At 41.6% G+C, this 26,406-nt stretch overlaps 2 protein-coding genes across 2 annotated transcripts in view; both read right to left on the bottom strand.

Moving 5' to 3' along the window:
* Positions 1 to 17,578, bottom strand: part of obscna (obscurin, cytoskeletal calmodulin and titin-interacting RhoGEF a) — a 43,282-nt gene extending 25,704 nt beyond the window's left edge. The window contains exons 1-31 of the mRNA XM_074667884.1: positions 17,539 to 17,578; positions 17,180 to 17,446; positions 16,391 to 16,552; positions 16,145 to 16,249; positions 15,783 to 16,049; positions 15,313 to 15,582; positions 14,904 to 15,170; positions 14,559 to 14,822; positions 14,181 to 14,447; positions 13,828 to 14,097; positions 13,459 to 13,725; positions 13,089 to 13,355; positions 9,943 to 10,215; positions 9,601 to 9,864; positions 9,225 to 9,491; positions 8,864 to 9,130; positions 8,501 to 8,770; positions 6,944 to 7,210; positions 6,547 to 6,822; positions 5,871 to 6,137; positions 5,737 to 5,763; positions 4,770 to 5,036; positions 3,344 to 3,610; positions 2,978 to 3,244; positions 2,501 to 2,767; positions 2,093 to 2,359; positions 1,655 to 1,921; positions 1,180 to 1,449; positions 744 to 1,022; positions 388 to 645; positions 28 to 294 (exon numbers count right to left, since the gene is read on the bottom strand). Coding sequence (XP_074523985.1) covers positions 28 to 294; positions 388 to 645; positions 744 to 1,022; positions 1,180 to 1,449; positions 1,655 to 1,921; positions 2,093 to 2,359; positions 2,501 to 2,767; positions 2,978 to 3,244; positions 3,344 to 3,610; positions 4,770 to 5,036; positions 5,737 to 5,763; positions 5,871 to 6,137; positions 6,547 to 6,822; positions 6,944 to 7,210; positions 8,501 to 8,770; positions 8,864 to 9,130; positions 9,225 to 9,491; positions 9,601 to 9,864; positions 9,943 to 10,215; positions 13,089 to 13,355; positions 13,459 to 13,725; positions 13,828 to 14,097; positions 14,181 to 14,447; positions 14,559 to 14,822; positions 14,904 to 15,170; positions 15,313 to 15,582; positions 15,783 to 16,049; positions 16,145 to 16,249; positions 16,391 to 16,552; positions 17,180 to 17,446; positions 17,539 to 17,578 — 7,567 coding nt within the window. The remainder of the gene's footprint in view (positions 1 to 27; positions 295 to 387; positions 646 to 743; positions 1,023 to 1,179; positions 1,450 to 1,654; positions 1,922 to 2,092; positions 2,360 to 2,500; positions 2,768 to 2,977; positions 3,245 to 3,343; positions 3,611 to 4,769; positions 5,037 to 5,736; positions 5,764 to 5,870; positions 6,138 to 6,546; positions 6,823 to 6,943; positions 7,211 to 8,500; positions 8,771 to 8,863; positions 9,131 to 9,224; positions 9,492 to 9,600; positions 9,865 to 9,942; positions 10,216 to 13,088; positions 13,356 to 13,458; positions 13,726 to 13,827; positions 14,098 to 14,180; positions 14,448 to 14,558; positions 14,823 to 14,903; positions 15,171 to 15,312; positions 15,583 to 15,782; positions 16,050 to 16,144; positions 16,250 to 16,390; positions 16,553 to 17,179; positions 17,447 to 17,538) is intronic.
* A 2,605-nt stretch (positions 17,579 to 20,183) lies between these two features.
* Positions 20,184 to 26,284, bottom strand: LOC141789072 (dynein regulatory complex protein 11). Its single transcript, XM_074668361.1, has 19 exons — positions 26,131 to 26,284; positions 25,528 to 25,855; positions 25,285 to 25,404; positions 24,900 to 25,082; positions 24,744 to 24,815; positions 24,287 to 24,492; positions 24,089 to 24,173; positions 23,900 to 24,013; positions 23,746 to 23,821; positions 23,303 to 23,409; positions 23,038 to 23,124; positions 22,905 to 22,966; positions 22,700 to 22,782; positions 22,248 to 22,355; positions 21,964 to 22,163; positions 21,525 to 21,611; positions 21,259 to 21,436; positions 20,932 to 21,170; positions 20,184 to 20,814 (listed from the first exon to the last, which is right to left on the bottom strand). Exons 1-19 carry the CDS (start codon positions 26,139 to 26,141, stop codon positions 20,701 to 20,703), a joined length of 2,460 nt encoding a protein of 819 aa, XP_074524462.1. The 5' UTR covers positions 26,142 to 26,284; the 3' UTR covers positions 20,184 to 20,700.
* Positions 26,285 to 26,406: the final 122 nt, after the last annotated feature.

The following is a 26,406-nucleotide window of genomic DNA, read 5'->3' as shown; positions in this document are numbered from 1 at the left end:
TTATAAGTTAACCCTAAAGAAACAAACCTTTAACTGTCACAGTTGCAGTGGTCTCTGCATTTCCTGCCTCACAGGTGTAGCTGCCACTGTCCTCAAGTTTGAGATCCTTGATGTGCAGCTGGAGGAGGCAGCCATTCTGCCTGATGTCATACTTCCTGCCGGCTCTAAGTGGCAGCTTGTTTTTCTTCCACTGAATTGGCACTCCAAGTTTTGAAAGCTCACAGTATAGAGAAGCTGAACCTCCCTCTTCAGCCTCCAGACTCTGCAATTCTTCTTGGAAGAATGGAGGGAGCTCTTGGGAAATATTAGACAACATATAGAAATTGAGCGACTGGGGTCATAAGATAATTTCATGGCAATATTGAGCAACCTGAGATTAATTTTTACCTGTTACAGTAAGTTTGGCACTGCTCTGCACATCTCCAGTATCGCAGGAGTATATGCCAGTATCCAGAGGATCTACGTCATGGATTATCAGAAGGTTGACTTTGCCCTCCTTACGCAGTTCATATTTATCCCCATGTCGAAGAGGGATGTGGTTGAGCCTCCAGGTAACGGTTGAGGTCAAATCACAGATCTTGCAGGACAAAGTTGCTATCTCTCCTTCCATGATCACAACATCCTGTGGCTTCTCCTCAAACAAAACTAGGATTTGAAATGAAATATCACTCAAGTTCATATATTTGTGGTCTAAGTTGATTTGTTTATAGATTGCAGCCTCTACTTCTTGTGTTTCTGCTCACCCTTGGGCTTAGAATTAACTAGCAGATTTGCAGACGTCCTCTCTTCCCCAATCACAAATGCCACGGTGCCTGTTTCCTCAGGTGTTGTCATGGTGAGGACCAGTCGATGCTGACGACCCTCGTATGTCATCTGGTTCATCTCGTTCTTCTGTAGAGGGCTGGAGCCGAGCCACCAGACTCCCTCAGTCACATCTGCATGGCTCAGCTCACACACAAACGTTGCATCCTCACCCGCCGTCACCGTTATGTCGTGCAGATGTGTGACGATTCGCACGCGCTCTGTGGAGGGAGAGGGAGCTAGATACAGCTGGTGTTTTAGAGATGGAATGGGATGTATAAAAAATTACATGACAACAGACATTTTGTTAGTGTTGTAAATGATATGACACACATGTCAGTGAATTGGGGTAAAAAGTTTTCTGTATTATCCACTCACCCCTCACTATCAGCTTGGCTGTAGTCTTCTTGCCTCTGCTGATACAGCAGTACTCTCCAGCATCCTCCAGACACAGCTTCTTGATTTCCAGAGAGTGTGTGGGGCCTTTCTTCTTTATGATGTACCTCCCTCCATCTTCTATCCCTGTGTTGTCTTTCTTCCAAGTGACAGGAACATTGGCATTGGAGATTTCACAAGACAGCAACACAGATTTCCCCTCCATCACCGCCTGGTTTTCCAGTTCCTTCTCAAAGAAGACGGATGCTGCCGCTGGAAAAAGAAGAAGAAAAAGCATGCAAAAATAAAGTTTTGATTTTGATCTTAATTGAATTTCAATGCCACAACAGCAGATACTGGAGTCATGGTTATTCCCTGGAGAGTCTTGTTCAAGAGAAGCCTACAAGTAGATACACTCAACTGTGAGTGTAGCAGGCACTGCCATACCACAAGAATTCACGTGTTAATAGCCACTTACCTCTCACATTGACTTCAGCCGTTGTCTTCTGCTCTCCCAGGACACAGCTGTACTCCCCAACATCCTCCGGCTGGATGTTTTTGATGATCAGCTCAGCTATTTGACCTCTCTGCAACATTTGGTATCGTCCCCCATGATAGAGCTGGTCCTCTCCCTTCCACCACTCAACAGGCACGCCAGCCCTGGACAGCTCACAGCGGAGAGACACATTGCCTCCTTCACGGGCTTCCTGGTTCTTCAGACCAGTTTTAAAGGTGAGAGGAATAGCTGTGGAGACACCAGTCAGAAAAACACTTTGTTATCATAAGTTAAGTTAACTCTACCAGCTTGTGTCACAACTAAAAACTGCTGTTTGGTGGTTAGGCTTTAAGCTGTTTCTCTTGAACGACTTGTATGTAAAAAGCCATAAACATTTGTGTATTTTCAGTCCTCCCTTACGTGTAATGGTGATGTTGGCTGTGGTCTTGACATCACCATAGTTGCAGCTGTAAAGCCCACTGTCCTCAAGCTGAGCGTTTTTGATGGTCATCTCCATGATGCAGTTCCGGTTTTTAATCTGGTACTTGAAATTGTTTTTCAGCAGCTCTTGTCCTTTCTTCCACTCCACAGAAAGACCAGGCTTTGACAGCTCGCAGCTTAGTGTCACACTGTTCTCCTCTTCAACCTGCTGGTTCTTTAACTTAGTCTTGAATGTGATGGGAGGAGCTGCGGGAGCAGAAGCAAAGAGTGGTTATTCAGGGCATTTCATAAAGAAATGTTCTTTTATTTAGGATTGCAAAAGAAATCTTATTTTGCTTTTTTCTGAAAGGATGTTTGATCATTTTCTCAGTTGAAACTATCTCCTACCTTTGACAGTGAGCTCAGCAGTTGATTGACAGTCATCAGTCTTGCAGGTGTATCTCCCAGCATCCTCCTCCTCTATGTTGTTGACGATTAGTTTGGTGAGACGGCCCTCCTGTATCATCTCATACTTGTATCCGTGTTTGAGGACCTCTCTACCTTTCCTCCAGGTCACTGGAGCTCCTGGTTTGGAGAGCTCACAGCTGAAAATTCCACTGTCTCCTTCTTTCACCTCCAAATTAGAAACTTCTTGCTTGAATGTTACAGGAATTGCTGGAAATACAGAACAAAACATCAAGCAGTGACCATAAATTAGAAAAACTCTCCCTTACTGTAAAATTTCCAACACTTCTGAAATCAATGTTAGTTTTACGAATACATCTAGCCTATTTAGTTACAAGAAAACCCATGTCTGTCATGTAAGTGCAACAATACCACCAGCTTAGCAGAAGGTTCCTTCCTTTTGGGTGTAATAAAGCATACCTCTTACTTTGATGTCTGCTGAAGTCACAACGCTGCCAACAGAACAGCTGAACTCCCCTGCATCTTTAAGAGTTAAATTCTTGATCACCATCTCAGCCATCCTGCCCTCCTGTCTCATCTGATATTTGTCTCCTTCCTTCAGGAGTTGAGCATCTTTCCTCCACTCCACTGGAACTCCAGCTTTAGAGAGCTCACAGCGTAGCATCACACTGCTCTCCTCCACAGCTTCCTGGTTCTTCAACTTTTGCTTAAAAGTTACTGGGATCGCTGAATGGGAATAAACCAGAGAGACAAATGATATACTGTATCAGCTTTAAATAATCAAAGCATGGCATTTCTGTTAAAGACCAGTATACTGGCTCTCACCGGTGATGATGATGGTAGCAGTAGTTTTTATGTCATCACAAACACAGCTGTATGTGCCACTGTCCTCAGGCTGGCTCTTCTTTATTAGCAGCTCCAGAGTGCATCCGTTCTGCTTCATCTGGTATTTCTCCCCATTGCTCAGCACTTTGTCTCCTTTATTCCACTGAACTGGAGTCCCAGGTTTGGAGAGCTCACAGCTAAGTGTCACCCCATTGCCCTCCTGAACCTGGATATTCTTCAGTTCTTGAAGGAATCTGATCGGCCGCTCTGGAGTAAGCCAAAGTAGAAATATGATAATGATCAAATAAGGTGTGCAAGTGAAGGAACATCTGTTTTCTGCTCTCTGTTCTTGAATGATAACTCAAATATAGACATCAAAGCTTTCACATTTACATCAGATGTCAGTTTGTGTGGTATGATGTTGATTTAAGTACCACAAAAGTATGCAGCTCAAAAGATTCGTAATTGAATCAAATAAAAAATAAAATACCATTTTGATAAATAAGCTGACAAACATGTAATATGGCCATTAAATTGTGAAATAAGACAAGGTTATCATGAAATACATATTATTCTTTAATATCATATTATTATAACTAAATATTTCATAGTGATTATTTTAACAATTTTACAATTTTAAAATAATGACTTTTTGTTCCTTTTCCAAGCTTTTATTAAAATTAAAAAAATATATATATATTTTTTACAAAGTGCCTTTTTATTTCGTAATGTTGTTTTTCATCAGAATGACTTAGGTGGGCTTTCCAGGAGTAGGTATTTCTACAACTCCAGTAAATTAAACTATTGATCCGGTGATATTGACACACGGCGACGCGTATTTGTCCATGACTCCGCATCTTTTTTGAAAACGGGTCTGCAGGTGGATATCTGTGTATTCGTCTTCATGCCGTACTTGGTACAAACAGATAAGTCCGGAGAAGACGGTGACCTCATAGCACCCCTCCTCCTCCCCGCCCCCAAAACAAATATTGCTTTGACTATTATATCAACATTTTCTCAGAGAGCATGAACAAAACCAGCTACGACAACAACAACAAATGCTTATGCAGAGACGCAGCATGTTACGCGTGAAATTTGGCGTTTATACCGTGACAAATATCGATATTGAATGATATAAAATATTGTGATAGGTTTTTTTCTCATATTGCCCAGCCCTAATTTTCAATAAAAAAATTAAAAGTGTTTTGAAGTTGCATATTGGCCAGCTTTACCATTATTTTACAGGAAAGTTGAAGTGAGGTTAGAAATGTTAAAAGAAGACAGTGGATTATGACATGCAGCCATGGGCTGAAGGTCAAAGACAAACCAGGGATCTCTGCAGCACATACTCTACCAACTGAGCTGAAGCAGAAACCGTAAAATATTCAATAAAAAACTGTAAGTACATAGTGTTTGAAATACTCACCATTAACCATGACAGTTGCTCTTGTTCGTTGTTCACCACAGATGCAGGTATAATCTCCAGCATCATCCAGACTAAGGTCTGATATCTTCATCTCCACCTGGAGGTCCTTTTTCCTTATCTGGTATTTGTCTCCATTTCTCAGCAGCTCAGTTCCTCTCCTCCACTCGACTGAAGAGGCAGGTTTATCGAGCTCACACCTCAGGACCACACTGTGGCCTTCAGTCGCCTCTTGGTTGACTAGTGGGAGCTTGAAACTTGGCGGTAAACCTGGGAATTAAAGACAATTTCAAGATTTTAAGGAATGGCCTGACAAATCAGCTTAGTGGAATAAATTCTACGGCACATGATGATTTTTTTTGAATAAAAAAATCTAATTAGAATAAATAATAAATAAAAAACATTTAACAGCCTAGAATAAGACAGAGGGATGACACAGATTGACACAGACCTTATCACACATCATTATCTTCATGATGAAAATGAACTTGAGTAACATTATATTGAAGTCATATTGCATAAGTGATGTTTTTTACAAGAAAATCTGTCATGCTAGTTACATTTTTCCTAATAAGCAGTTCAGCTGAAACTGAACTGCTGAATGGGTTATATGATAATCCATTTTATGAGGTGACTTTCTATCCGCATGTCAAAAAAAACAAAAAAAACTTTGTCTAGCAAAGATAAGGAAGTAAACATACATTAAATAATCAAAATTGGTAGAGTTTAGTCAAGGTTGTTTGGGATGTAGGTTTGTAACATGACTCCACGGTTTTACCCAGCTTATGAGCGGAAATGTACAGCACTCCTTGTACTGTTACATTTGGCCATAAGCGAGATGACAAACAATGTGACAATGGAACAGTAATATCTCTGAAGTGCTGCTGAAGTGAGATGACATAATGGGGTTCACACAGTGCTAACACCCACTAAGTCTACTTTGCTTTCATTGTTCTACATTAGAGCTGACCTCGTTGGCGTCTGCGTTCAGCTGATTCTGTTGAAAACATCAGCAAAGTTTAAAAAGAAAGAAAAGAGGAAGAGACATGCTGAACAAAAGAATGAATCAGAAATATCTGGGAGATTATTTGGCTCTTCTCTCACCTTGCACAGTCAGCTCAGCAGTTGATTGGCTGTCTTTAGTCTTGCAGGTATATTTCCCAGCATCACCTTCCTCAACATTGTTGATGATCAGTTTAGTAAGGCGTCCTTCCTGTTTCATATCAAATTTCTCTCCAGGCTTCAGGATCACTCTTCCTTTTCTCCACTCCACCAAAGCTCCTGATTTGGAGAGCTCACAGCAAAAAAGTGCACTGTCTCCTTCCTTCACCTCCATGCTCTTGATCTCTCGTTTGAATGTCACAGGAAGCGCTGTTGTGAGTATATTTAAAACTGTGATCATCACTGGTTAATTTATAATTTGATTTTTCAACATGTTAAACTAGCATCTAGCCCTCAATGACAGGTTTATCTTCGGGTTGAAAGCATCAGAAGACACGTATTTTCTGCCTTCACTCTCCCAAAGACCATTAGAAAATTGTACCATTACTGTCGGGTGTGGGATATAGACTCTATTGCATAAAATATTCATACATCATCGGTTAAATCTACGGGAATCAGAGGTTTTCTGCAAAGTAACGAACAGTTCAATCAGGTAAAGGAAATCCTGAGGATAACTTTCAAAGACTTCTTTTTTTTTTTTAATTAGCAAAGATATTATAAAACTCTAATACTCCGATTCCAGCTAGGTGGTTCCTCTCTTTGCGCTCTTTTGACTTACATTTCACTTTGAGCTCAGCTGTGGTTTTCTCATCTCCTGTAACACAGCTGTATTTCCCAGCATCCTCTGGTTGGACATTGAGAATTGTCAGCTGACTCATCTTTCCTTCCTGCTGCATCTGATATTTTCCTCTGAACATCTCCTCGGACAACTCCTGACCAGCTCTCTGCCACTGCACAGGGACTCCTTTCTTTGACAGCTCACAGCGCAGTGTCACACTCTTCCCTTCTTCAGCCTCCTGGCTTTTCAGACTCACTTTAAATGTGGCAGGAACAGCTATGGACCAGAAAGCCGAATAAAAGCAAAGGCATCAGGAGCACTGTACCTGCAGCTCATTGAACTTCTAAAACAGGATCAATACACAAAGAAAGAAGAGAATGTAAAACATTAATCATACCGATAACTTTAACGGTGGCTTTTGTCCTCTGCTCTCTGCACACACAGGTGTAGACACCACTGTCCTCTGGATCAGCATCTCTGATGATCAGCTCCAAAGTGGAGTCCCTTTGCTTTATCTGGTACTTATCTCCATTCTCCAACAGATCTCCTCCAAGTCTCCACTCCACCGGGATTCCAGGTTTAGAAATCTCACAATGAAGTGTGATGTTGTGTCCTTCCTCTACCTGGAGGTTCTTTAACTTCTGCTTGAAAGTCACTGGAAGAGCTAGAAGGCAAAGACAACGTGAGGTGGAGAAGAGTGATGTGTAACAGATGGGCAGTTAATGTTGTCTGTGGATGCCATTGATATGAACTATTGTGTTTCCATGTAGATTGTTAAGATCAGAACATGTGTTTCTTTTTTGTTGTTGTTGTTTTCATTTGTATTATTCAGAAGTTAAACTGTGCAGGAATTGAAATGTATGCAGCACTGGGGTCCAAAACAAATTTCTTCATTGTACCATATTGCATCATTAACTACCACAGCTATAGAATTTAAAAGTACGGTTTTAATTATACAAGATTTGAGACAGCATTTCAAATGAGCCTGATTGTTGTTTATAAGTGTCCTTTTGTTTTCAAGATCAAGCGAGCTTGATCTTGATTTTCAGTATGAATACGGACCATGAAAGCTGGGCCTCACGATCCTTCTGACTTTTTGAGTTTTAAAGTGATACTCCGGGATGGAACAAGTTGGGTCCTATCACAAGGTTTAGGGCAGATATTACCCCTACAGCAGTGTTTTTGTGCAGCAGAAGCCCAGAGCGCTCGCACCAAACACCCCCTCCCTGCTCGTCTGCCGGTTTTCTCTGCACTCAGACGGGGCCATATTTTACTTGACCAAAAACACAAATAAACAGACTCCCACCGAAAAAATCTGATATCTGTCTGCATTCATGCTTTATTCAGACAATTCTCAGCACGTTACTTTCACACAAAAACACCACTAAATAAGGCTCTAGTTCTCAACGTGTCTCTTCTTCCTGGCAGACTACCTGCGTTTGTTTATATCTGGCACGCCGCGTGCGCGGACTGATACACTAAGCGGCGAGCGTCTCATAGCCAGCTGTGGCTCTGCAGCGGAGGTAGCGCCGTTTTACGACACAATGAGAACTAGAGCCTTACTTAGCGGTGTTTTTGTGTGAAAGTAACGCGCTGAAAATTCTCTAAATAAAGCGTGAATGCAGACCAATATCAGATTTTTTTGGTGGGAGTCTGTTTATTTGTGTTTTTGGTCAAGTAAAATATGGCCCCGTCTGAGTGCAGAGAAGACCGGCAGACGAGCAGGGAGGGGGTGTTTGGTGTTTGCCCTTTGGGCTTCTGCTGCACAAAAACACTGCTGTAGGGGTAACTTCTGCCCTAAACCTTGTGATAGGACCCAACTTGTTCCATCCCGGAGGATCACTTTAAGCAGGAGGTGTCAGAAAAGTTAACACAATCAGTGGTGCTCAGATAATAATTGTCTTAATAACATTTTAGACTCTTTTAATGGCACACTTTACTAACAGACACCTACCATTCACAGTCAGTGTTGCAGTGGTCTCTATGTTTCCACAGATGCATGTATAGAGATCGCTGTCCTCAGGTGTGACGCCAAAGATTCTCAGTTCAATCAGCATGTCCCTCTGCCTCATTTGATATTTGTCTCCATTCCTGATGAGTTCATCTCCTCTCTTCCTCCACTCCACGCTGTGACCAGGTTTGGAAAGCTCGCAGCGTAGAGTAGCAGTGTTGCCCTCCTCAATCAGCACATTTCTCAGCCTCTGTTTGAAAGTAACCGGCAGAGCTGCCAGTGCAATAATCAACAATTATCACACTGACTTTTATAAACTTGTGCATTATATATAATGGTGAATAAGAACAACTGCCATCAACTCACCATTGATTTTGACAGTGGCAGATGTCACTTGATCAGCACACACACAGGTGTAGACACCGCTGTCCTCAGGTAAGGGTTTCCATATAAGAAGCTCCTGGGTGGTGTCTCTCCTCTTGATCTGGTGCTTGACCCCATTCCACAATTGCTCCTGCCCTTTCCTCCACTCTACTGGCAGTCCAGGTTTGGACAGTTCGCAGCGCAGTAAGACACTTACGCCCTCCTCTGCTTGCATGTTCTTCAAATGCTGCACAAAAGTAATGGGAATAGCTGGAAAACAAGAAGGGATCTTCTTTTAGTAAATAAAACCATAAATTAAGTTTTTTTTAAGGCAGATAAAGGTCAGGAGGAGTTCATGATATACCTTGTACTTTGAGGCTTGCTGTGGTGCGGTGATCTCTGCACTGACAAGTATATTCTCCAGAGTCCACAGGCTTCACAGCTTTGATGATGAGGGAATTAATGGTCTTTCTCTGTTTCATTATGTACTTGTCACTGGCCCTGATGCCCTCAAATCCTCTCCACCAGTGGAACTGCACCCCAGGCAGAGAGTACTCACAGGTCAGGGTCACAGTCTCCCCTTCTTTGGCCTCCACAGTCTTTAGTGGCTGTATAAACTCAGCTGGGATGGCTAATGAAGACAATTAAAGGAGGAAAATCACCAAAAACTTCAACAACAAGTAGAAAACTTCTTGCGATGAAAATGTAACCAGTAGCATACTGTCCTAATCCTGACAAACCTTTGACAGTGACAACAGCCCTTGTTGTAACAGATCCAGCACTGCACTCATATACTCCTGCATCATTGCTGCTGACCTCCCGAATCGTCAGCCGGGCCTCGCAGCCTGAGCGCGTGGCAAAATACCTTGAGGAGTTCCACATCAGACAGCCCTCCTTGTACCACAAGATGTGACATGGCTTGGAGGTCACACAAAACAGAATCAAACCGCCTCCTTCAATTGCTTCACAGTCTTCCAGCGCTTTAATGATGGTGGGGCGTCTCTCTGGTATCATACAATACATGAAATTGAGAAACAGATGTGATAAATACTCAACAAAACTCTAGCAGAGAAAGGCTTTACCTCTAACCAGCAGGGAGGCATAAGATCTCTTATCCCCTGCTGCAAATGAAATAGTGCCGGTGTCTTTGCGGGCCAGCTGTCTGAAAGTGAGGCTGTGGTAGCCCCCAGGCAGCATCTGGATCTCATTGAGCTCATTGGTGTACAGCAGAGTCTCATCAAGGTACCACTTGACCCCAATGTAGTCACTGGGACAAATTCGACATTTGAACGTGACTGTGTCTCCCTCCAGGCACTCAACATCCTCCAATTCATCCAGGATCACAACCTTCTGTCCTGTGAGAAATATGGAGATGATCGACAGTCAAAATGCCATTATGAACATGTAAGGTAACTCACAGAGAAAAATTCAACAAGGTTTTTTTTCTCTTATACACATTATTTTACGCTCATGTTGTTGGGCTCGTTGGGGCAAAGAATTCAAGAAGAGATTTAACACTATCACTATTCTGTCCTTCTCGCACCAAACATAATCAACAAAATATTAAAGAGATATTTAAGTTTTTTTTAGGTGGGGCTGTATGTCTTAAATGTCAATGATATTCAGTGGTGTGCAGGAGGGGGCATTTGCCCAGTTGTTGAAAAACGTGCGCTAAAGAGCTTTGGGAGGCAAAAAACTTGGTAAGTCCCACTTTCGGATATGCGCACCACTGCTGTTATGGTAGGCTACTGTCAATAAGAAAGTGCCCTGAGAAACGGCTGAGCTAGTTTTCTGTGAAAAGAAACGAGTCTTTCGCGTGATTTTGCTACTCTTAAAAGACTGCGACAAACCTTCTCGTCTTTGTCTTGGTGAAAATACTTTTACGAATTTTTGGTGCTTTAGTTTGCCCGTAGAAAACAAATTCTAGCAGACGCTGTCAGCAGGGCTTGACATTAACAGCGGCCAACCGGCCAAATGCTGGTGGATTTCGGCAGTGGCTGGTAACACCACCGCTCCCACTGGCCAATTTGGCGGGTTGAATTTTATCTCAAACATGGAGCAGAGAGACAAGCAAAAAGATGACTCTGATGATGAAAGCTCTGAGGAAATTTAATTTACCTCTCCTTCATTGTCATTCTCATGAAAAAATAAATGATTTTCTGATTACAATCGTTAATAAATATTTAAGCAGGCAGTGTCTCTTGCTGAGTTTTTATCAGTTCAATTAATCTCCTTTACCATTTTAGTATAAGCAATAACAAACTACTGTTTTAACTACTATGTCTTAATAGACTGCATATTTTCATATGAGAGGAGCTCAATGTTACACACAACTTTATCAGAGTTGAATACCTGATTAAGGACCTGTGGATTTTAACATTGATGTAGTCTTGTTTTGAGTGTGCATATGGGTCATTTACATTTAAAGAGGTTGTAAATCTTTTTTAAGTAAACTTTAGCATGTCATCATCGGCTTTAATCGTATTGAACATAATTATCCAACAACAAATTGTGGCCAGTGAAAATACTGAGTGGCTAGTAACTCAGGGATACCACTAGCTACAGTGGCTGGTGAGCAAAAAAGTTAATGTCAAGCCCTGGCTGTCAGGCAATAATACAACCACACTAGATAACAACTACGTTCACTCGCGCACTTCTGTAAGTACACGTACACGAAATGCACGACATCATACAGGGTAGTGTTTCCCAAATCACACACTGCGGCTTCGCACTTACCGGAAACTACGATCGCATTTCACAGGTGTTTTTCTGCTTTTTATTGATTACATCCATCGAGCACCGTTTGATCCGTTCCCGCCCCTTCCTCTACGTAACCAATATGGCGACCGTTGAGCGTGAGAAGTGTCCCGCGTTCCACCCTCAACTTTCTGACCGTTATGAGCATAAGTTATGAGTGCGCAGGCTGAAAAACTAACGTGCACTGCTTTATTCCATACGGTCATTGCGTATGTACTTACGCACTCAAAATAGTAAGTGTACATGTGAACAAGTACGCGATTTGGGACACAACAAACGAGTTATTACAGCGCGAATGACAAGTCGTTTGCTACGGACACAGATGGAAACCCCCATGGGCCGGAGTTTTCAGAGAAAAAAGCGAAGAAACTTTTCATGCAAAGCGGTGGCTTGACGACGGATCTTTGCGGAGAACTGAGGAGCAGAGGAGATTTCAAGTTACCTGGTGGAGCAGGTGTGTAAACTGCGAGTTTATGTCCTCGACCTGACTCTACAGACACAATACACCGGGTAATGATGATCATTCTAGCACTTAAAATAATGCACAATCGAGATGCGACATTATTTAAATCCAAAACGTATCTGTGACATGTAGTTACATGGTAAAGCTGATTGATCTGTGAGCAGCACACTGAGGACCACGTCTGTGTTGCGTCTGCAAATTGTGCAAAATCAACATAGCTTTCTGGTGGAAATAACTAAGATTAGTTTGGCCAGGTCTTGTAGGGCTGAGATGATATTCTAGCGATTCAAATTTATTACGATTTTTGAGGTGCCGATTTAAAACTGCGATACTTCGATGTTTACGATTCTTGCGATTTTTAGTTTCCTTTTTATAAAACATTTGAAAAAGTTAAATGATGGTGATGTCTACAGACTATATCAGGAGCCATATTTTCCCATCAAATGCACACCACGTGTGTCAGAGAGAGTGGTAACTTTTTCGTGATCCAGTTAATAAACAAAGACTGAAATTATGAATTTGGGCAAAAAAAAAACAAAACTTTTTTTTAACAAAGAATCATGATTTTTGATAGTGTCAAACAAAAGATCCCAATATATCAATTTTGGATTTTTTTCTCCCATCCCTAATGACTTTTCATTGTTGCAAGTATTATTAATATTGGAATGTATTTCTTAAAGGCCCACTTCAAAAATATCCTGTTAACCTAAATTAAGAACAGCAACAGCTTTATTAATAATCTTTAAAAATTTAATAATACATTAATAATTTTTCCCACCGTATGATATGCCAGATTTACCTCATTTTCAGTTTATTTTTGTATCGGTTTAGTCATTGTTAATAAACAAGCAGAATTTCTGTTATAACTAATTTAAAATTGATTCAAAGATCTGTTCCTGCTGTATTCACTTTTAGCTTAACTGTCCTATGGCCCCAGTAGGTTTAATGAACCAAGTAAACAACAACAGCAATGAGGCAAACCTAGTCTTCCCTTCACTTTGTCCTCACCCTGCACAGTCAGCTGTGCCCGGCTCTGCATGGTGCCAACATCACATATGTAAATATCCGTGTCTGATTTCTCCAGGCAGGTGATGGTCAGGGACAGCACTACCCCTTTTTGCCTGATGACATACTTCCTACCAGACCGCAGCTCCACCATTCCCTTCAACCAGGTCACGCGCTTGGCAGGCCGCCTAGTCTCACACTCCAGGGTCACTTTACTCTTCTCCTCAGCTCTTGTTTCTCTTAACTCCCTTGCAAATGTGTGCTGGAGGTCTGAAAAGGAAAATGAAGTTAAAAAAATTAAGTCAACATGTTAACATTTTAGTATTGCAGTTTCAGATCTCATCAGTAAAAAAAGAACAGAAATATAATTTACCTCTGACCTCCAGCTTGGCTCGTGAAGCAATACCTTCAGCCTCACAGCAGTACTCCCCAGAGTCTCTGAAGGTAGTATTCTTGATCAACAGTTTTGCCAAGTGTTTTTCCACACTCATCTCATACTTGGGGCTTTGTCTGATCAAATGGCCATTTTTCAGCCAGCGGATTGTAACATCTGGTTTAGTGATCTCACAGCTCAGCTCTGCATCCTCACCAGGCACCGCCTTTACATTCAACAGTTCCCTGAAAATATGCACCGGCTTCTCTGCAGAAAAGGGATCACATTTAGTCATATTTAAGCTGCGTTTGCCACATTGACTTATACACAAAGAAAAACTGTGCTAATCGTTTTATCTCTAACAGTCACCTTTAACAAAGAGCATGGTCCTGCAGCTAAGATCATTGATTGTGAAGATCACATCTCCAGCGTCAGTTAGAGCAACATCTCTAATGGTCAGCTTATATTTTCGGCCATTGTTGATGACCTGGATACGGCTGTTGGTGACCACCGCCTCACCATTAATAGTCCAGGAAGGCTCATCATCAACATCATGAGAGAGCTGACAGTCAAAAGTGCAGCATTCGCCTTCCAAGACGGATGTTGTTTTTAAACGCTGAATAATTGTAATGTGTAGGTCTGCAGATGAATAAAACAACAAAGAAGCATTATTAAAATAAATATGTCGAGCTCTTCACAAACAAAGACTTCCTTTGACTCACCATGCACAGTAACTTTTGCCTTGGTCTGGCTGGTGCCCAGGTCACAGGTGTACAGTCCAGCATCGTCCTTGCTCAGTGAATGAATTAACAGCGCCATAGACTTCCCAAACTGCAGTAACTCGTGTTTATCATCAGCAGTCAGGACCATACCATCCTTCCTCCAAACAGGGGTAACTGTCTCTTTGGAAACCTCGCACTGAAGGCAGACTTCTCCTAGCTCCTCTCCCGTTGCATCCTCGAGAGACCTCAGGAATACTGCTGGGCGTTCTGTAGCCAAGAATACAGTTCACACGACACATGCCGCTCAGAAATAAACAAATGGAAATACGAGCGTAAGAAAACCCCTACTCATACATTCTAATTATTCTGTCAGCTGACCTTTGACCTTCAGGGTGGTTGTCTCAGAGAGAAGGCCTGCCTTGAATGTGACCCGACTCTGCTGTGGCCGCAGCTTCTTGATTATGAGACTGTGCATGGTGCCCATGTGCTGGATCCGGTTGATGGCGTTGGAATAGAGACGAATGTTGTTGACGAGCCACTCAACATTGGCGACCACATAGTTGAGCTCACATGAGAATGTGGCAACACCGTTCTCCTCTATTTCTACTGGCTCAAGATGTTTAACCAGCTTCAGGGTTTTTACTGTTATAAGAAGGAAATGAATTAATCCGAACCAACTGAACCAATTTGAAAATACTTAGTGTCTTACTGTGGTGAACCTACCTTCTACACTGACATGTGCTGTGCTCTGTGAACCCCCGGCCACACAGCGGTACTGCCCTGCATCCATCCCTACCAAGCCATGAATTGTCAGCTCTGCTCGTTTCCCTTCTCTCCTCATGCTGTATTTGTTTGATGTCTTTAGAGCCGTGCGACCTTTAAACCACCGCACCACCCTGGGAGAAGGACCAAACCTACAGCTCAGAGTCACTGAGCTGTTCTCCTTCACCTCTATGTCCTCCAGGTGTTGAGTTACCTGAAGAGGACGCTCTAGAGAGTAGAAATGTTAAGAATTTTAATGCCAAATTCTTTATAAATCTTGATTATTTATAAGTCCATACCTGACATCGCATTTGATAATTTAGGTCATCAGCTACAAGTTTTTCTTCCATACGCTGACAAAGCTGCTCACCCTTGACGGCCAGCTGTGCAGTGGAACGACTCTTGCCAGCCACAAAGAGCACAGGGCCAGACATGGAGCTGTCTGTGGAGGTGAGCAGGAGGCTGTGCAGTGTGCCCTCTCTGTCGATGTTCACTGCCGCACAGGGTTCCAGCACTTCCCCATTCAGCGTCCATCGGGGGGGTCTCCCTGATTTCAGACTGGTCTCCACTTGGAACAGTGCTGGTTCTGGCTCAGTCACCTCCACTGAGCTCATTCCTCGCACTATTTTGATAGCCTGCTCTGCATAGACAGCAACAACACACACTACCTGTACTGACACAGCTCAACTGACACAAAGAATAGTTTGCACTTTGAAAACGAATGTATACATTGGCATTACTCTGGATAAGTTCCGTTTTTCAAAATTGTAGGTAAATACAAAACATCCCATATGATCAACAATGAGACTGATGCGACAAGAGTGACTGCAGGCGTCTCACCCTCCACCAGAAGCTGACAGGAGGTTTTGTCATCTCCTGCATCACAGGTGTAGTTGTCCTCATCTGAAGAGCAGACGTCGTCGATGACGAGCTGTCTGTAGACGTCTTGGCTGATTAGTTGGTACTTTTTACTTGGCAGGAGCTCCCTGCAGTTCTTGTACCACCTGACTTGAGCATTAGCTCGTGACACCTGGCACTCAAGCAGACCCCGATGGCGATACATGGCTATCTTGACTCTTAGAGGGCGCAGTATTTGGACTGGGAGCTCTGTGGGAGGAGAAATGGATTGTAAAATAGAAAGGGCCTGGTGGAGTGATGCAGCATAAATCTATGTTATATCTGACATAAATTACATGGCTTACCTTCAACTGTGAGAGTTGCATAGGATGAGACACGCTCTGCAGTGAATCTTATCTCTCCTGCATGCTCTGGCCTTACTGATTTAAAAGTCAGGGTGTGAGATTTACCTGAAGTAAGATAAAAGAAAAACATGTTTATCCCCCTATTTTTTATTAGATTTCCTTCATTTTTTCTTCCTGGTAAAGTTGAGTGATATTTACTCTCTCTAGTCTTAAGTTTCTGCATGATAAATGTGTCTGGACTCTTACCCTGGTGTCTTATTTTGATGTTGTCTCCAGGTCGGATTCGGCTGTCGTCCCTGTACCACCGGCCATCCACATCCACCTGGTTGACCTCACACAGGAAGCTGACAGGCTGCCGCTCCATTGTGTCGACGTCCTCCAACTCCTTCAGGATGTGGATGTCCCTAGCTGGCAGGAGGTAACCAAACATTGCCTGTGAAGTCAGTGAAGTAACCTGTGGGAAATTTATAATTTTTCATGCCAGTCCCCTGAATATTAACCCTGTAGTTAATTTTGAGTGTTGGTTTAAGTGATAATGGTGCTCGGAATTTCATTGAGCAAATCTTAAAAGTTAAACAAACTTTAAACAAACTTTAAACAAACCTAGTGTATATACATAAAGCCAGTGCACAGATTGAACCTTATGATAATGCTGAAGAAAGAGAGGAGATCATAATATTACAATGTTTAAACCGTTTAAACCATGAAAACCATGCATAGCCTCAAAACAACGTAGCAATCAGTTTGATAGTTCTTCTGATATTTCATTAAAAACCATCAGTGTAAACCTGTGCACTGTGCCATGTAAGAGAATATGCCTCAAGAAGTTATCCTTAAGACACCATGATCCTCAACAACATCTAGTTGGGAGCATGTTTGGACCGAACAGACCAACATCATGTCATTTGAATGTGGAAGATCTGGTTAGATGTAACTTTTACTCTGATTTTGTTTAACAAGTATTGCTCTGGTTAAATAGATAAAGAATTGAATTCCATGGTCTTGAAAGTACCACAGTTCATCATACTTCTTTACCTCTGACAGTAAGTCTGCCTGATGTTTGAATGCCGTCTGCCTCAAAAGCAAACAGGCCTGCGTCTCCCAGAGCCACCCTCTTCAGTATGAGGGAGTGTTTCTTCCCATGCATGCTGATACGGCAGTTTGGCTTGGACCTGAGCTGCATCCCATCTCTGGTCCACTTGCCCTCAATGAAGGCAAGGTTGAGGGTGACCTCAAAGGGGCAGCTCTCACATTCAGACACCTCCACATCTTCCAACCCTTTTATCACCTGCAGACGGTTCTCTGGCAGACAAAAACACACCAAAAGTGAATCAAGGGCTCTTTCCCTTCTTATTAACTATTTTGAAAACTGAAAAGTTTTTGAAGAGACTTGCTTGCAGCAGCAACTATTCCTCCAGGTATACCATCTCCCATGGCTCTGGCTCTTCTTTCAGGGGCGTTGTTGACTCTACCAATTATCACTGAGGGGTAAAACTGTAGATCATTATTATCATTATAAAAGTGTTCCATCGTCTTCCATGAAATGCTTTTCACCTTATAGACACTTCCTGTTTTTTAGAATCTTTGATGAACTCATTAGATCTTTAAATAACCCTTTGCAGAATATACCCTGTTTGTTTGGGGCAAAACTAAATTGCATGATGTGTGAAACAGGTTCCTGTAAGGCCGGGAAAAATATAAACCATCTCCTCCAAATTGGTAATATTGTCAAAATATGTTCACATGGCATCAGCCTCAACCGGTTGATCCCTGTGATGGCATGCCAGTCCTCCATAGTAATGAAGAACAGACTAATCTCTGTCACCTCACTTGGCTGAGCTCAGCAGCACCAAGATAGACTCAGCTGTGATGCCACCCCTGTCAGACTGCACGCTCTGAACTGACTAGAGAGGGTAGCTTTAAAAAAAAAAAAAGAGGAGCCATATGAGAACTACTGGACACTTTGCTGATTGATCTGACATTCGAGATCTGGAAATGCTTTTCAGGGGCTGGCTCCTCCCACTTTCATTAAGGATAGCCGTCTGTGTCATTTCATAATGCGTCACACAACAACAACACTGAGTTTGCCAAACATTTACTTTAAATCTGGAGGCCTAGTCATGAAAAGAGTAGTGGGACCCCCTCTTTAAAATGAAGTGGCAATGGACCGAAAGTATCACCTTTGAAATGAGATGATCATAATGTAAGGTGTGAATTGCCCCTTAAAACCAAACATTACTTTGACCTTTTATGATAAGACTATGTACAGCATTTTTCATATATTATTGTGACCACCAAAACTAGGAAATACCCAAAACATATCAGCCCACATGCAGTTATGCACCTACCTTCAATTTAAAATAAATCCGTGCATGCCCCTTTGTTTCACAAGGTGTGAAAAACAGAACACCATCACCTGAAGAAGAACTTCATCAGACATCCACCATGACGTTGGATCTGTCACAATCTTGTGTGGTTCCTCACAAAGCCTTCCAGATTGACAACAAACATTTAGCCAAAGGACGGAATACCCAAGAAGTGTCCCAGTCCCCAAAGCAGACAGAGTATGGCGCTTTCCCTTTTTTTCCTCTTTGATTGAGGCTAGTGCTGAACAGCTGACATATCTCTCCCCGCATACTGACCTCCAAAATAGCCTTCTGTCAGTATGAGCACAAAGATAGCTGTGGCTTCAGTGATGAGAGGCGGTTCATGCACGGCATCAATGGAACAATCATAAACAATCAAAATGTGTACAATAGGCTTAGTGGGCGTGATGGTTTTCCAAAGAGCATTAATGCAGGAGAGAAGCGAATCACTGGACAGCATCTCCTTAAGGAAAAGTCAAGGCACCTTAATGTAGCTAGAGGAAGTGGGTCAACATCAATTTGACCTAATGCATGTTGTTGTTTAGACATCCCTGAATTTTCTCGCACAGAATTCTTAGATCCCTTGCACTAAAATCACAGAAGTAGAGCTTTATTCATGTAAATGCTGATTTAGTTAATGCTCTTTGTCATGTCTTTACAGTGTCCTAAACAACAGTTTAGAGGGATCAAGTCCAGAAACCTCCACAGGGAGTTTTTAACACAGCTTCTGTTGAAAGGTCACTAAAGATTAATCATCATATCCCATTTCCTTGACATCAGAGTAAGTTTGCGGGTTGTGATGGCTGAGCTCTTCATGTGAGGGGCTGCCAAAGGACACCAGAGTCGAAAACCCCACCCAAATATACCTATCCTTGCATATATGAAGAACAACAACAGAAAGTGCATCACAGCTTCACATAGCTGTCGAGTGCTACCAGAACTTCTCTACGTGTTTCCCTAAGACATTTATTCAAACTTTTAAAGTTGTCTTAACAAGACTGTGAAAGATTCTTAAAAAACAAAACCAGCCCTAGTATTGTGTTTGCCTGAGTTTGATAGACAGCTCCATGTGTCACTAAGTCCAGTGAAACTTGACAGGATAATCTTTGTGCAGTCCTGTTGGGACACAAAAAACAAGTTGTCGTCACCGGGAGTAGAATGACGGCTCATTTACCACAAAACTTTTAACAGCTTTCTGGGACATTTGAGTCAAAACTCTCGGGAGGTTGTTCAGATATACATGAAGACATTCTGCATTTATTTGTTTTTGTATTCTCCACAAAATGTGTCTACAAAAAAATAAAAAGAAAAGGCATCAAATTGTGTTGAGTTACTATAAAGACTTGAAGTACTGAAATGTAGGACTTCACGTGTGCAACATCCAATTGGTGGTTCAGAAAGGCTAAAAATAGTTGGATGTTAAAGGAACCAAGGCAATGTGAGGATGTGTTGAGTGAATTTAGAACTCGACAAAACAGCTGAACACTCCACTTAAGCCTCTGGATCCTTGTTTGGAACACCCTCTGTCCTATGTGTCAGATTTCCTCTGGTTCAGACTCTCTAAACCTGAAAGCAGTTAATATAGGGGAAAAAAATATTCCAAAATGTTTCCAGTTTAAATCAATTCAAAGTACAAAGTCTTAAAGGTATTAGGAGGGATTTTAGAAGGCCTTGACAGATTTAAATTCAGTGTACAGTCTTGTCAGGTCTAATTGCAGCCTGTCCTTGGGCCTGAGAAACTAAAGCCACAGGAGTCCATCCATCACACTTAGTCCACCATCATTTCAGATCTTATACAAATAGAATACAGTAAAGGGATGGATATAACTATTTCAAGCAGTCTTCCGAGGTTCAGCTTACATGCATTTAAACCTGGGTAAATGTACCACAAGATTCAACATAGAAGAAGATTGTGTCTTATTTAGAACTTTTATTATGGAAGTCACATGATGGGAAACTAAACAGAGTCCTACTTGAAGCTTTGCAAATATGGCACTCTGTTTCACCATGTCTAACCAACCTGTAAGAAATTTGTGGTAAACTTTTAACATCCAGCACCAGATCTAAAGCTATACACTGCAGAGGCAGCTGAAATGACGTATCTGCTTGAACTTTACAGTTAGCATACAGTCTTCCATATTTTTCTAACACCATTCAAATTTAATAAAAACACAAGAACACATTATGAAACTATTTTTTCCCTTTCTTCTTTGCAGCTTTGCTGTTAGCTGGTGCCTCCTCCTCTTCCTTTCCTGTGGCAGCTTTGATTCTCTTCTTTCCCAGGGGGGTCTTTGCATACCAATTCTTTCAAAATAAGAAAAAAACAACAACACAAATATTAGAAACTATAATGAAATCCTAATTTGTATTTTGACAATCATTGAAAGGCTATAAAATTCAGCTGCAATGTTTACACTGTACCTTAAGGCCCTCTTCTTCCTCCTGATATACAGGGTCAAACTTTGCTAATGGAGGAACAAACTCTGCAGCAGTCAGTGGCCTCTTTGCCTGTAGTAGGATGCGGTGCTTAGTGATAACGCTCTGAATCACCTTGACCATGTGGCCTGGTGTGTAGCCATCCGAAACCTTTGCAAGGGAGCTGAGGTCTAGAGCCTCGGTTATCTCACCCCCTGCTTTATTGATCAGCTGCTTCCACAAGACTGAAAAGAGATGATAGAGTGAAAGGTAGTTTTTGATTCCTACTGGCAGATGTTTCAATTTATCAGTGAGGGAAAAAAAAGTTCTTACTGAATCTTGAGCCGTAATCAGGTCTGGGAATCAGGATGATTTTGCTGTACATTTTACACAATGATTTGACATCAGCACTCTGCGGGTCTTTAGTTGTTCCAATGATCAGGACACGATCCTCCCCTTTGATCAACTTGAGAGATTTCGGCAAATCTTTCTTTAAGCGTTTGGGATCCAACTGTGACACAAACAGAGGGATTTAGATTTTACAGAAATATAGGAATTAGATTTTGTTTTTGGTCTGATCTTGTCTTGCATGAAAGTACCTCTTTTTCCTCTTTGGGAACTTTCTTGTAAAACATTTTTTCTGCATCTTCGATCCATATGACAGAAGGTTGCAGCAATCTTGCCACCTTTGTGAAAATAAACTTTTATTTGAGTGGAGTCAAAAAACAGAGAGATGGCCATCTTTGAGTCTTCTTTTTCCACTATGATTTAACAATATTTTTTTTCTTTAATGTTAGCACTTGGTACCTGACACCATGCAAGTTTAGATAAGATTCCCCTTTTGCTACTTTTTAAATGACTCATTTGGAGGGACTTATCATAAAATGAGTTCATAGTGGTATGTGTAGACATACAGAGTGGATTTCGTTTTAACTTAAGTTTTGCATGCAAGGATTTTTATTCATCAGTAGTTATTGTTCGTACTTTAAAACCACCAGTATCATCCCAAACTTGATGAAAAAGCTGCAGTATTGTTACCTTAAACACCATGTGGAGCATCATAGCGAGGCCGCTCTTGCCCGGGTACTTCCCCGCTGTGTTCAGAGGAGACAGATCAAACAAGTTTGCACCTGTCTCATGGCAGATGGCATGGATCAACATCTTCTTCCCCACACCTGCCGGCCCTGCCAGGAGGATGGCCTTTATGAGCGGAGCCTTCTCATGCACCACCTGAGAGCCTGCAGACAACATACATCTTAAAACCAAACCAAAGAGGATCTGATATTGTACATTTACAAATTAAAATAGAATAGTTTTCCTACCTAGTGGTAAAATCCCATACAGAGATAAGACCTGCCGGACATCTGACAATGAGGGCATGGGCTCAATGTCATTTTGCCTGAGGGTGGTCCCAAGGTAGTTGTAGTCCCCTGGTCAAATGAGGGAGAAACTTTTAGAAGAACAGATTAAGATGGAAATTCATTTGCATTTTTTAGGTAAAAGTAAATTTGTATCAGGTATTTCCTGATCATAATGATCAGTGCACCTCTAAAAAGGTCCCAATGTAATAGTATTGTTTATGTGTTCTTTAACCAGAAGAGGGCAGCACATCACCACTAAACAGTTTCATGTTTCCACCACTTTCGTGATGAGCTAGAGTTCTGCACAACTGGTACATTCTCAGTTAGCAATCAATTTGAGTTGATAACAAAATCGCGAGATGACAATGATTTCCAAAAGATGACCTGCAAGTTACACAAAAACAAATTCTTACCCAAGTAATCCTGCAGTCTAACATTTTTGGCCTTTTTCAACAAACCCTGTTCCACCAGCTCCTGACAAAGAGACTCAAGAGTCCTGGCACATCAGGATAAATGATGTTATTATCATTTTTTAACATCCAAATTTATGTGAAATTTCTATTTTGTTTGAAAACACAACTGTTTTATTTAATCAGTGCTTCCTCTCTGTGACCTCACCTATCAGAAGTCAAATCTTTCTCCTTTTTTTTCTTCTTCCCACTCTTCGATCCTTTCTTTTTCTGCGGGGTAAAGTTCAGTTGTCAGGACACAGCTAAAGGTGAGAGTTATTTTAGTGTCATTCACTCCTTACCTTGGCATTTCCTTTGGTTTTACCACCCTTGTCTTTATCTATTGCTAGTTTCCATTCAGCCAGCTCTTGTCTCATCTGCTCATCTACCTGACTCAAACAAAAAGGAAGAATGAGTACGGCTGCAGGTGGTGCTTTTTTGAATTTAGATACCAAGGGCAGAAAGTTGAATGTGTAATTCACAGGCTATGTGCCTGACTTAAAACTTGAATGTGATGATTCGATTGTGTGAGGCTTGAAAAGTGTTTTATGCTTCAGGCTACGTCACCTGTAACCGAATCTCTTCCTCAATCGTTTTCCTCTTTTGTTCTTTGAGCTGCTCCACATCGTGTCTCTGGCTGAAATTTTGGGACTCATCACGTGTTTTCCAAAAATCTGAGGATGACAAAACACAGCTAAGGCTTTTTTTGTGCTGAAAAATAAATATTATTAAATGGGAGACTCTGCAACCGCTGATGAGTAACTCTAACCCCTTTGCATAGAGTTTATGGTTATAGAAGAAAAAGATGAAAACAGTTTAGCTTTCCCTTTTGTTTAAAGTTGTAATTTCAGGCTTTGACACCTTTTTGAGGAGAGGGCGTGGCAGTAGACGGAGTGGGAGACTTGGAGAGTGAAAGAATGACACTGTACCCACGCCACCAGCTATATAGTCACAACTTCATACCTGAGCCATGCCCACGCTGGGTTTTCTCATTGCAAAGTTAAACAAACCTGAAAATGTTTTGCATCCAACTTCTAAGTCTGATAGAAAAGCAGAAGGAGCCATCTTCAACCCTGCTTCTTCTTCCTGCAGAATTGAAAAAATTTATATTAGTCCACTGTTCATTAAATCAACTGAATGAACTTTATATAGCTCAGTCCTTACCTCCTGATCATTTTTCTCCTTGTCCTTTTTCCCCTTTCCCTTCTTCTCCTCCTCCTTTCCTTTTGGTTTGTTGCCAGACTCCTCTTCCTCCTTTGCAGCAATTTCTTCCCTTAACTGAATACATGTTTCAGAATCAGTCTTACTTTCTTTTCAGCATTCATTACAGTTTTGGTTCAAAGGGAAATTCACCTGCTGAGGGTCCTTTTCACAAAAAATCAGAGCTGAGCCACCATCTTCTTCATCTGGGTAGTCTGGAAATGATCCAGTAGCATCACTATTATCAAAAATAGACATTCAGAGAAAATGAACTGTGACGACGTAGTTCACAGAACGAGGAAATAGTTCACTTATGTAAGAAGCATGACAAACACCTTTGTGCCACCTTACCGGCATTCAATAAACCATTGTCTGATTTGCGCTTTCAACGTCTCACTGATGTCATGACCCTCTGCCTCTCTCAGCTGGTTTGTGATGGCCACGACAGCCTTCAGGTAGTCTTCTTCATACTCCTCCTGTTTAATGCGGGTACTAGTCTCACAGTCCTGGGCTGTGATTTCTGCAGGACGGGGGACTTCGTATTTTGGATCCATGGCCTATTATGGATGTGACCAAATATACTGTATGTATTACAAACATTCATTCTGTCAGTCCAAGGAAATTTTACAGAGGAAAAGAAACTTTTAAGGAAAACAGCATTTAAACTAGAGTATGAGAAACACATTGAGTACAAAAAGGGAAATATAGCAGCGCAAGTTTCAGTGGTAACCTTTGTGTTTAATGGGAAAAAAATTGAAGAATCTTTATTCAATGAATGTTTTAAACATTGATGATCCATTTTACTCACCATCCCCAAGATAATCATTTGCTCCTCTTGTGCAATCTTTGTTTTAACCCTCTGTATGTAGCCTTTCCACACCTGCAGAACACATTCAATTAAGTCCTGTAGCATACAAGATTAAAACTAAGCCAAGGTGTTCAGAGATATGTGACAACAGAGGACCTTTTGAATGCAGATTGCAGCCAACTCAATTTCAGCTGCTCCAGGGTCCTTTGTTCTGTACATCCTGTTCATGTTTCTGCTTCCTTCATTCAACTTTGCCCTCTGGCGTCCTTGACGGGCCCTCTCCTGCATCTGAATGATCTTAATGGCCTCCTCTTGACTCATGTCCTTTGTCAATGGAAGCTGCACAAGTCATATGTTGACATAACACTTACTGATTCATTGTAAGGAACAAATAATGAAATTAATGTCAACATTTTGATTTCTTAGTCATAAGAAATAGTTATAAAATGAAATCTGAATTAAATTAAGAGCTGAAGTAGAGCAAAAGAACAAGTCAGACAAGTACATGCTTTAAGCAGAAGTTGGTAGTTCCTTGACTTACTTCGGGGCTTTCATTGGACTCTACCATCTTAAGTATCTCTGTCAGCATTGTTTTTCTTTCATCAAGTTCTTTGCTGTGATCAGTGATGAAATAGCGGGGGATAGGGATCTCAAGAGCTGCCTTGTGTGTAAACATAGGAAACATAGAAAACAGCTTGTATATCATTACAAAACATTTTAGGGTGACAGCACAGTTTTAACCATCAAAGTCTTATCATAATTCCTGCAGCACAATGACACTCACAGGTAAAAGCTTTAAGTCATGAAGAATATCATCCAAGTAGTGGTACTCTGAAAACTCTATTTCCACCATCTCATTCTTCAGCTCTAACACCCTGCCCATCACCCCGTTAACCAGGGCCTGGATAAGACGTCTCTTCTGAGGATGGACAATCTGGTCATAGACCTTCTCCAGCTGCCTGAAAATTTGAAGGTACCGCACATACAGCAAGGCCAGGCGCTGGAAGAAGACCACCCTGTCCCTTTCTGGGCGAGGGGGCTCAGCAGGCAGCTCCTCAGCCAGCAGACGGCTCAACTCTAACTGGGCATCAGCCCACAGCTGGTTGTAGGCCCTGGAAGAGTGTCAACAGAGAGATGAGCTCAGAAATAATAAAGCCTGGTTACTGACATTATTGAAAAGAAAGGAAGTGAAAGTTGAGGATTAAGGTAACAAAATTTGAGTTGACTATATTGACTTTTAAGACAAGATAAGAAAATACTACATGACAGGAAGTAGTTTGCAGCAACTTGTTTCGACTATGAATAAAGGTGACGCTGGCTAGCTGGCTGTACATTCTTTAACCAATTACGTAAACGCAAAACTACGGCAGCACTGGAAAAACTTTACCTTTGCGACATGTCTCTGTCTTCACGGCGAATATCTCTTCCCCTTTCCCTTCACATAGCCATACAGGTGGACTAACAGCAGTTAAAACCTAACCGAAGAGGCTAATTGTTTCAGACATGAAGTAAGTTTTCCTCGGTTTGGAGTCTCCATAGTAACAGTTATCCCGGAAGTAAGTCACGTGGCTTTAGCCATTGATTGTGCTAATATTCAGTCAATGATTTCATTAAACATTGATGAAACCTATATAGTCGTCTACAACGATGATATAACGTCTTG

This window comes from Halichoeres trimaculatus, unplaced genomic scaffold (genome assembly GCF_033239565.1).
Source record: "Halichoeres trimaculatus isolate MK-OKI-2021-1 unplaced genomic scaffold, fHalTri1.1 fHalTri1_scaffold_4, whole genome shotgun sequence".
NCBI lineage: Eukaryota > Metazoa > Chordata > Actinopteri > Labriformes > Labridae > Halichoeres > Halichoeres trimaculatus.
Note: the sequence above shows the minus strand (reverse complement) of the source record. Positions and strands in the feature narration are given on the sequence as shown.

What these genes read in the sequence shown, in the direction of transcription:
- LOC141789072 (XM_074668361.1), bottom strand. An exon ending in AAACCAAAGGAAATGCCAAG is followed by an intron (nt 22,967 to 23,037) that starts GTAAGGAGTGAA and finishes TTTACCCCGCAG; the next exon opens with AAAAAGAAAGGATCGAAGAG. An exon ending in GTATGGGATTTTACCACTAG is followed by an intron (nt 22,164 to 22,247) that starts GTAGGAAAACTA and finishes TGTTGTCTGCAG; the next exon opens with GCTCTCAGGTGGTGCATGAG.